The sequence below is a fragment of the Echiichthys vipera genome (assembly GCF_963691815.1).
Source record: "Echiichthys vipera genome assembly, chromosome: 13".
Classification (NCBI taxonomy): Eukaryota; Metazoa; Chordata; class Actinopteri; order Perciformes; family Trachinidae; genus Echiichthys; species Echiichthys vipera.
Genome location: NC_139838.1, coordinates 16,432,811 through 16,443,325, shown reverse-complemented (window position 1 = coordinate 16,443,325; position 10,515 = coordinate 16,432,811). Strand labels below are relative to the sequence as shown.

At 41.4% G+C, this 10,515-nt stretch overlaps 1 protein-coding gene across 4 annotated transcripts in view; it reads left to right on the top strand.

The window, feature by feature from the left end:
* The window catches only part of runx1t1 (RUNX1 partner transcriptional co-repressor 1), a 57,305-nt gene extending 48,121 nt beyond the window's left edge, over positions 1-9,184 (top strand). The window contains exons 6-11 of one of the 4 annotated variants that reach the window (XM_083925465.1): positions 825-1,087; positions 1,853-1,941; positions 2,656-2,851; positions 3,598-3,666; positions 6,395-6,585; positions 7,511-9,184. In XM_083925465.1, the coding sequence (XP_083781591.1) occupies positions 825-1,087; positions 1,853-1,941; positions 2,656-2,851; positions 3,598-3,666; positions 6,395-6,585; positions 7,511-7,855 (1,153 nt within the window). In that variant the 3' untranslated portion in view covers positions 7,856-9,184. Of the gene's footprint in view, positions 1-824; positions 1,088-1,852; positions 1,951-2,655; positions 2,852-3,597; positions 3,667-6,352; positions 6,586-7,510 lie in introns of all 4 variants that reach the window. The other 3 variants (XM_083925463.1, XM_083925464.1, XM_083925462.1) reach the window with 3 other exon arrangements.
* The last annotated feature ends 1,331 nt before the right edge of the window (positions 9,185-10,515 follow it).

Genomic DNA, 10,515 nt, shown 5'->3' with positions numbered 1-10,515 from the left:
TCCGAAGCAGCCTTATAAAATCTCACCTGATCGGATCCCTTGAAAGCTACTTTAGTGTGTGTGTGTGTGTGTGTGTGTGTGTGTGTGTGTGTGTGTGTGTGTGTGTGTGTGTGTGTGTGTGTGTGTGTGTGTGTGTGTGTGTGTGTGTGTGTGTGTGTGTGTGTGTGTGTGTGTGTGTGTGTGTGTGTGTGTGTGTGTGTGTGTGTGTGTGTGTGTGTGTGTGTGTGTGTGTGTGTGTGTGTGTGTGTACGTATAAATGAACATGTTTTCCGTAAAAGAATTCCAGGATGATTTGTAAAAAACAGCCTATCGTTGCAGCTCTTTTGTCTGTTAGCAGGTCAACTCTAGCCTTTAGTACAGCACACCAGGGTGGAAGAATTGTTGTGATGATCTGTTTCAAGTTTGGCTTTTGTATGTAGTCAGTGTAACAAACAAATTCTGAATGAGACATGTTATACACAATATAACCATCACACTGATTTTTTTTTTCCCCCTGTGTCCTCTCCTTTCCTTTTATTTCCCTTTTCTTTTTCTACTCATCCACTGTGCCTCAAGAGGTCTTTTGCTATTTGCCAGACTTTCATTGTAACAGGAATATGTTCAAGTCTTGAAACAACAGCAAATGTTGCAGCCGCATTTGGTCTCATATTCAGTTGTATTTACTTGGAACTAGAGAAAGGTTTTGCCAGCAGGTTGAAATAATTCGGTATGATCCTAATATCCCTTGTTTCCGGAGTCCAAAAGAGATTAATAAAACCATCCACTGGAATAAAACCCATTAGCATGCAATGAAATAATCAAAACGTGTCTCTTCCTCCACCCAGAACTAAAGAGAACGGCTTTGAGCGAGATGGCACCCTGCACCCGGATGTTCACCCTAGCAAGCGGCCTTGCACCATAAGCCCCGCCCAGCGCTTCAGCCCATCCAACGGGCTCTCCTACCAACCCAACGGCCTGCCGCACCCGGGCCCGCTCCCTCCGCAGCACTACAGGCTGGATGACATGGCCATCGCCCATCACTACCGTGACACCTACAGACACCCCGCCTCCAATCACAGGGAGATCAGGGAGAGACCCAGGCCTATTGGTGAGGACATGGGGGAGGATGGAGGGTGTGTGTGCATGTCTGTTTGTCTATACATTTGAATTTCAAGACACAAACTAATTCCACTATATGGCTCACTGTCAAAGCTTTTACTCTGTTGTATGTATCGAGAGAAACATAAAGAGGATTTCTACACACAAAAGTAGACAGTTACAACAGTTACGTTATTTTTACATCATTTCTTAGGCTTCTCAGTTCTTTATATACCACTGAGATCTTTATCCGTTTTAATAATCCTCATAATCCGTCAGTGTCCACTTTTGCCTGGTGGATGCTTGTTGGTACAGCAGCCTGACAAACAATCTCTCTGACCACAAGGCCGTCCCGCTGCCTCAGAGACGCCGAGGCCACCGCAGCCTGACGTAAACGCACTGTGAGATGTATGAGCGCACAACAGAAGCATATTTAGGCACAGTGCCGTCGTATTAGAGACATTTTTCTGTGTAGACCGAGCCTTGATGAAGCTGTAATGACGACGTTGGCTCAGTTCTAAAAATAGGAGAGACATTTACCATGTCTCGCCTCGTGATGGATGTTTATTGGACTAGAAGCTCGGTCATTTGAGTCCTGCCCTTAGGGTAGGAGAGAGATATGAGGAGAGCGAAGAAAAAGTGGGAGGAGAAAGAAATGGACGGAGAGAGAATTTCAACCATATGAAGGATCGATCAAAGGGAGTGATAGAGTAACGTTAAATTGATCCTCTTTGTTAATCTGTCTGTTTTTCTATCTATCTTTTCTTTCTCACAGGTATGCATACAGGGACCAGGCAGGAGGAAGTGATTGACCACAGGCTGACAGACAGAGAGTGGGCTGAGGAGTGGAAGCACCTTGACCATGTAAGAAAAGTAATAACATTTTTTTATTACTATACCTTAAGTAACTGAGATTATCCAAATCCTCATTTCAGTCATATTAAACTGCTCTATATCACATTACAGAGAAAATATGTTTTTAACTGCTGTACACAAAATAAGATTGACCTTTACAAGTTTTGTGAGGTCATCTATAAAGAGGTTTGACTTTCATGCATATCAGGGTTAATAGTCATGTTTTTTATATCGATTTGTGTATGTGTATGCTTGCATGTAAATGTTTATCCTGCAGTGCAACAAACATATACAATCTAAATATTGCTCAATTGTTGCTTGCGTGTTCACCTTTAACGTTGTTAATCCCGTCCCATGTTCAAACGTAGTGTCACATTTGTGTTGCTTGTTTCACCTCAAAGAGAAAAAAAATGAATCAGTAATCTGAAAACAAATGATTTATTGACCGAAGTGAGAAAGTAGGATGTCAAGTGGAGGGGTCTGAACTTTCAGGGGAGTGGGTCTCCAAAATATACAGCAAGTGTTTAACTGCCAGACCCCACGATACAGATGAACATATAATACGATACACCAATTAAAATGCCATCACAGATGTCAGCTTTAATTTAGAGCCCGATCCCGCAATGTACCCTTGCTGAATATAAATCAATCCCTCCACGTCTATGTGTAAACTCAGCGCCTTGTCCGCTCCCTGTCACCCCCCCACCCCCCACCCCCCCCTAGCTGCTGAACTGTATCATGGACATGGTGGAGAAGACAAGGCGCTCACTCACAGTACTTCGGCGGTGCCAGGAGGCCGACCGCGAGGAGCTCAACTACTGGATCCGACGATACAGCGATGCTGAAGAGCTGAAGAAGGGTGCTGCTAGTGGGCAGTCAAGGCAGCAGAGCCCAGCAGCACAGGAAAATGCAACACCAGGTAGGGGATCACACATACTGTACATGTATAAGAGGTATTAAAGGACATAGGGTTAAAACAATTAGTATATGTATGTTTATAGGACTGCTTAACAGCCATGTTGCAGCCTTCCATTTCATTGTAAGACAACATGTCTCCACTGTTAATTCAACTACTGTAACTGTAGTCTTTCTTTATATGTTTATATACAGTATCTTCATAAATGCATAAAATATTATTGTCACCAGCTCTCTCTATCCTCTTCCCACCACATTTTTAGCACTGTTAAACCACTATTAAAGAAGCCCTATAATAATTATTTTTAATACATTTAAAATATGCCATTGTTACTTAGCTGGTATGCGTCCTATATGAAAGTGGTATGTATTTTTTTTAATTTCTCAGTTTAATTTTCAGTTTTATGTCCAGAAAAGCACATAGTTAATGTGGAGTTCCCCAGGGTTGAATTCTAGGTCCTCTACAAGTAGGTCATATTATCTATGTTATCATGATTATAGTAATGACAGAGAGTCAGTTGTGTGTATTTCCTGTCAACAGAAAACCTGAGCCATTTTACATCTTACTAATTTATTACATCAGTGACAAAAAATATTTTTTGTTTTACTTCTTAAACCTTTTGCCTGGATCAGAATAACCAACAGGTTCTACAACATGCTAATTTGTTCTACTTTTTTTTTTTTGCTGTGTCATGCCAAAACATTGGGAGAACTCTGATAACACGGCTATGTGTGTTTGTGTCTCCCCAGAAATTCACAGGGAGCTTCTGCACCGGCCTGTGTCAGGCTATGTCCCTGAAGAGATCTGGAAGAAAGCTGGTGAGCAGCACTTCCATGCATGCCATCACACACACACACACACACACACACACACACACACACACACACACACACACACACACACACACTAACACACACACGTACATTCTCTATTTCTCCTTATCTCTCTGCAGTTTTTAAGACATTTTGCTCTGTAGAAGTCCATCTTTTTCACCCAGTTGAGATGACTCAGACTCATGTGTATGAGAGGTGCTCCTATAAAGCCCATTTCCCCTCTCACCCCAATGTAGTCTGCTGTCTACAGCCTCCTCCCCTGGTACACTTGAATCAATGTGTAACGTTGTTCTTAGAAATTAATTTATATTTGATACAGTCAGAAGTTTAAAAAAGGAAAAGAGTTTCACCACCACTCTGCACACTCCAAATATGATGTCAGGTCATAAAAAGATTTCATTGCACCAGTTGAATAGGGGGAGTAGCTTTAACAGCTGGTCTAGTGGTTCTGCTGTTAAAAGTACAGTAGCAAGATTTGGTATCTTCTTGCTTTTGGTACTTTTGTAACCCCCTTAGCGACACACATTGCAGCTATGCTATTTAACGAAAGTCTTGTTAAAATTGCAGAGGGACATTTGTAGAGCCAGTTAAGATCAAGTATTGACGCTAATTTGATGCTTTAACGGCTTTCATTAGTTGCCATTAAATTTTTAGCCTACACAGACAGAATTCTCTAAACTCATGATGAGCACAGCTGCAATCACCATTATCACTCAGCTGAAAAAAAACAAAAAGAATTTTCTGCTAAGGGGTTCAATGCTCGAGGAATCCACTTTGTATTCACAGTCAGTGATACAGTATATCTGCTTTTTAAACCCCTTTGGAAAAAAAAGAAATTGTCCCTTTGCTTGACCAAGCATGATGTGTGAGATACTCAGAACAAGTAATATGCATTTAAATTGAATTGAGTATCACCGTCGGGACTCTGCCTGCTCTCCAGTACTCTCCTCCCCTCACCAGCTTTGATCGATCTTCCATCTAAGGCATTTGGTGTGTAATCACAATTCCATGCACAAGGCATATATCACACGGCACCTGGGCAATTTCCACGACTTCAGGCAGCACAGTAGGTTAAAGACAAAACCACCCTGGTTTGAAGATTTAGCTCAAGCGCGATGGAGAGAAAATCTCTGTCTTTAGAAAAGCACACATTCTGTCTGATGTTGAAAACAGACTTTACATTTGTAATACAAGGGTAATGTGTACAAAGTAAAGTGAAGCATATTTGTCAGACAACGTATTTATATTTTGTCTGTAGGATAAATGCTGCCCGCTATTTTTCATTCTCTCCACATTTCTTCTCGCTGATTCCTTTTCACTCCAGCCTCATATTCTGGCTGAGGAGAGACTGATTTAAATGTGACCCAGGGAGGATTGCAAAATAGGATTTTTTAACACAATGGAGTGCGGCAGTGAATACATCTGTTTGAAATGGGCAAAATGTTTACAGTTGATGATAAATATTCAAGCACCTTGCACGGTGTCCTACCGGTTTCCCACTTCTCCTCACCACATGGGCCTCTGGGATCACAATGGAAATGCATAATTTAAATATAAATTGCCTGATTTGCATACACAATTAGTCAAGTTTCAGGCTTGATGGGAGCAAACAAAAAGCCCTCCTTATGCTTTGACGTTCGCTCGGAATTCCACCGCTTAACACTTGCGCTGCAAGGTTATTCATTACACAAAACATGTATAAAATAACACATTGCTCCGTCTCAAAAGCACATTTCCTGACTGATTACCTGGGATTAATTGGCTAATGGCTGCTATCTTGAGGATATTTTTCAAATGAGAAGAAAAAGTATAGATTTCTGTGCTCATCTTTAAGATCCTCTAAACTTTTTAAAATTAAAACATCACACATTGACCCATTAGAGGATCTACTGTAACTGAGTAAACATACCACAGTTACTTTTACTTCCTAAATGCCTTAAAGTTATAATCCGTAAGATTTTCATCTAGTTCATTGTCTTTTAAGTTACTATCTATCAATGAGTGAGTTAAAACAACGGTGATGAGCATACAACCCATTAATCAAAGCACTTCTACTTGCCTTTTTGATGAGTATTATAATATCTGTGTCTGTGGCGACATTCCCTCCCTAAATGCAAATTCGCCACGTGTGAGTGACGCTGCCGGTGGAGCTCGTCACTTCCAAAAAGGCAGCATACAAACAACATATCTCAAATCTTACGGGTTATGACTTTAAATGATATTTGTGCATCATCATGTGCTAATGTACTCACTTTCATATATTTACCACATTTAAAAATATATGTCTGATTCAATTCGGTGTATCCCAAAGGTCTTGAATAACAAAAGCTAAGTAACTTTTCCGGCCATGTGTAATAATTCTCATCATCTCCAGCACTATAAAGCATGTCTTTTCTTAGCTGTTGTCCTCACATAAAAATGAGAGAAAGCATCTGTTTTATGCTTGTGGTTTCTGTCTTCCAGATTTGTCACAGATTTAACATTTGAAACGACTTTTACCTTTTAAATTTAAAAAAGGCACAATCTTAGGTACCACTGCTGCCGAATTAAACTTTGCAGTTATTGCAGAACAATGTTGTTAAAAGTTTATATTCTGAAATAGTAAATGTATTTAGCAGTGAACTGATGAAACTCATGATGACAGGATGATACAATGCACACTACATTGCAGGTACGGGAGGCTTGACTTCCTCTGTGTCCACACTCTTTCCAGAAGAGGCTGTGAATGAGGTGAAGCGACAGGCCGTGTCAGAGCTGCAGAAAGCCGTGTCAGAGGCCGAGCGTAAGGCTCATGAGATGATCAGCAGCGAGCGGGCAAAGATGGAGCGCACGGTAGCCGAAGCCAAGCGGCAGGCGGCCGAGGACGCTCTCTCCATAATCAACCAACAGGAGGACTCTAGCGAGGTAGAAAAAATATGCAGACCCTTAAAACATCAAAGGTGTACCCTCAATCTTTCAAACGCATCATGAAAACTGTCATCGCCATCCTCTTGTTGGGTAGTTAAGGTATTCCTTTGTTGTCACTTTGACTACACTTTAGTTGCCAGCTGTTCTAGTGACTCCCAAATGACACAGATGATAGAATCTTACAAAGAAGTTTCTGTTGTATGTTATTTTATCGTATTAGTTCAAGCAAATCATTGTACACTAGCATTCAAATATCAAAGATAAAGACAGCTTTAAAAATAGCTGTTATTTTATAGTCAGGAGGGAGACAAAATATAGCAAAACAAGGTCAATCAGGCATCTATTACCCTTGCTTTCCTCCTTCCTTCCTTTTCTTTCCGACAGAGTAGCTAGCATGTTTAAAAAAGGTGTTACCAATTCAGCTGAGAGGAAGGAAGGGAAGGGGCTTCCATTTGCTAATCACCATTAGAGACCTTGACGTTTAATCAGTTAAGTGAGAGGGAAATATGGCTCACATCTGTCATTAATTGCACGAGTGATGTTTATAAGAGAGACGCACCCCAGAGGAAAAACTTTCAGAAGCTGTTTGTAACCTTGTTGTCCTGTTTCCTGTGGATATGCAGCCGCCCTGACATGCTCTCCCTGTGGTTGCCAAGATACATAAGAGGCCCTAAATGTAATCAGAGATGGGTTTTTGATCTGCCTTTGGCTTGTTTTAAGCATACGTGTTGTAAAAGCAGGGGCTAGTTGTGTTAATTTGCAGACTAGTGTGCTGATATCTGTTTCTAGTTCCGTTTGTGTGAATAGAGTCATTAAATACAGTTTTATCAATCAACAGAATTTAATGTGCAGAACCGGCCCACTGTCTGTATTGTAAATCATTTTTTGTGTGAGTTAATTTTTGTCTCTTTCTGTCCGTCAGAGCTGCTGGAACTGTGGCCGCAAAGCCAGTGAAACGTGCAGCGGCTGCAACACGGCGCGCTACTGCGGCTCCTTCTGCCAGCATAAGGACTGGGAGAAGCACCACCACGTCTGTGGTCAGACTCTCCAGGCCCAGCAGCAGCAGCAGCAGCAGCAGCAGCAGCAGCAGGCCAGCCAGCAGCAGGGAGGCGTCCCGGGATCAGAGACCCCTGCACCCATCAGCTCCTCCGCCTGCACCCCGAGCAGCGGGACTGGGAGTCCGGCTGCTACCCCACCTGCTCCTACCCCTCGCTCCTCCACCCCCAGCACCCCGTCCTCCTCTGCCCTGGACGGCACACCACGCTAAGAGACTCACACAGAGGATGGAGGCAAAGCTTCCGGGGGCTAAACAGCCAGCCCTCAACCCCACAAACAGCATGACTGTCTACATTGCCTTGCAAAGATACTAAGCTAATGTGGCTAACAGAAAGAGATGGCAATGGTTCTGTCTATCTCTCAGCGTAGTCATAGAAGGAGGAGGAGGTCCATAATCAGGTCATATTGACTTGCCATGACTTTAAAGAAACACAAAGATATTCTTTGTTTTGAATGAATGAATTTAAATATTGACATCCTTTTATCGTTACACTTGCTATTCCTGTTGTCCGTTTGTCGTCGTGCGTGTTGTTGTTAATGTTGTTGTCATTGTAGCTTATCTGATTTTCCCTGTAAATATTAAGAGACTGAGCAGAGATAGCCGTGAACTTGAGACAAGTATATCTGACCTCCCCTTTTTTTAAATGTTTTTATTTTCCATCCTCGATTTAATGCTTATTTCCTCCCTCATTTTACCAAACAGCATACCAAGGGACCATAACTAGCTAGCAGAACGAGTCATGGATACTCTTTGTAAAGAAAGATATTAGAGATTTAAGTACTCTGAAAGACAAACCGACGGATGGATGAATAAACAAGTTTGCTGCCTGGAGAGAGGAGAGGGATGGACTGAATATCTGGCCCACAGACAGCCATGAAATGGGCAGATGTGCACCAGATTGCAAGCAGAGCCAGCTGTTCAACCAATGTTATTTCCCTCTCACTTGTGATAATATCCAGGTCAGTGGGCTGGGAAATACAAATCCGTCTCCCTGAAGGATGTAAAAGGAAGAATTCTTGGACAAGATACAAAACTTTGCCCACTGCACATGTGGAGGATGTACTGACTAAAATTCACACATGCATGCTTGGTGGGTCACAGAAGCGCTCGAACAGGAAGTGAAGTCATTGTCCCATCGGAAAGACTGTCAAATTACCACGACGGCGACGGCAGCAGCCGCTGGGCCACTGAGAGCTGGAAACCTTCAGTGTAGAGAACTCATTCTGTGCCCCAGACGCTCCCCTCCTGTCTCAACTCTAACAGACATTTTCATCTTTCTTCATGTTTCTTATTCTTTTTCTCCGTAGATGTCATGGTGTTTAAGACTTCTGTCCTGTGGTGTCACCAATAGTTATTTATTGTATATGTGTTGGACAATTGTGACCATGAATAGTACTTCAACCAGTCACAACTCTAAGTCCTTCATAACTCTCTCTCTCTCTCTCTCTCTCTCTCTCTCTCTCTCTCTCTCTCTCTCTCTCTCTCTCTCTCTCTCTCTCTCTCTCTCTCTCTCTCTCTCTCTCTCTCTCTCTCTCTCTCTCTCTCTAGCAAAAAGAGAAAAAAAAGAAGTGTTATCTTTTTCCAAGCTGCTTTTCTATTCTGTGTGTAAGTGGTAGATCCCTCGTAGTTCTATGAGTTTTACTTCCCTTCGTCGTCAAGAAAAGACACAAGCTATATCTCAGAGCTGCTACTTGAGTCCAACACAGATCTTTTCTGAGAACTAGCATGTTGTGCGGAATGCTAACCTAAATGTTTTGTACAAGGGACATACATAAATGTATTTGCACTGTCACAGAGGTTATTTCGGCATGCTTCTTTTCAGCATACTTGTGTTGTCGGTATAGAGCCATAACTCATCAACCATTTTGTATGTAGTGATAGCTGTTTTCACATTTTTTGGGATGGGGAGGGGGGGGTTGTAAAATCACCAAACACACTTTTTTCTTTTCTTTTTGACATGATAACAAAAGCGGCCATAACATTTTTGTTTTTGAATAGTTACAGACAGTGCATGCACATTACTGAACGTTTGTTAAATATTTGTTATTTTTTAGAAAAAGTGGAAAACAACCAAAAAAAGTTTAAAAAATACAAAAACATATTCTAACAAACTAACTTTCCAAATGCAGAGGTGTAGACTCAGATTGACAGCTTTAACACTGCAAAGCACCAGGTAACACACAGTATTAACACAAGAGATAAACACAAAAAAACACCAAAAACAGCCAAAGACTGACACCAAGGACCAAAATCCTGATTCAAACGATTTTCAAAAGAGGTTTGTGCACATATATATTTGGTTATTTATTTCTGCAGGTTTTGTTCACACATTCATGGAACAAAACCAACTTAATTGTCATAAAAGTCATTTATTTTAATTGTTTCTGGAAACCAACGGCACTCATCTTATATTGTGAAATGAGAAGGTGTGAAGTAAACACGGTGAACATTTTCACAGCGGTGTTTCATTTTAACTGGAGCAATAATAACTGATGAACACTGACGGCTTTTGTGACCATTTTTGAAGAAAATCTTGGATCTTGTTTGTACATTTTCTCATTACACAAATGTCAGACTAAGTGCCCATTTCAGCTTTAAAGCAGTTCTGTTCTTTATTCTTAAAAAGGTGAATGTGAGACTGGGCTTTCACACCAATGCCATTTGCAGTTGTTATGTATTTATTTGTATCAATGTCTTTTTTTTTTTTTTGCTGTTGGGATAGATAATCAGTCGCAGCTTTGTTGTAAGTCTTCAATGTAAGTCAAACAAACCTCTCATTCGCTGTAAGAGAGCACTTATCCTGACGCACACAAAGGCTCTTCACCCCAAACACCTTGGTGCTACACAGAAGCGCGTTACAAATTCTGACC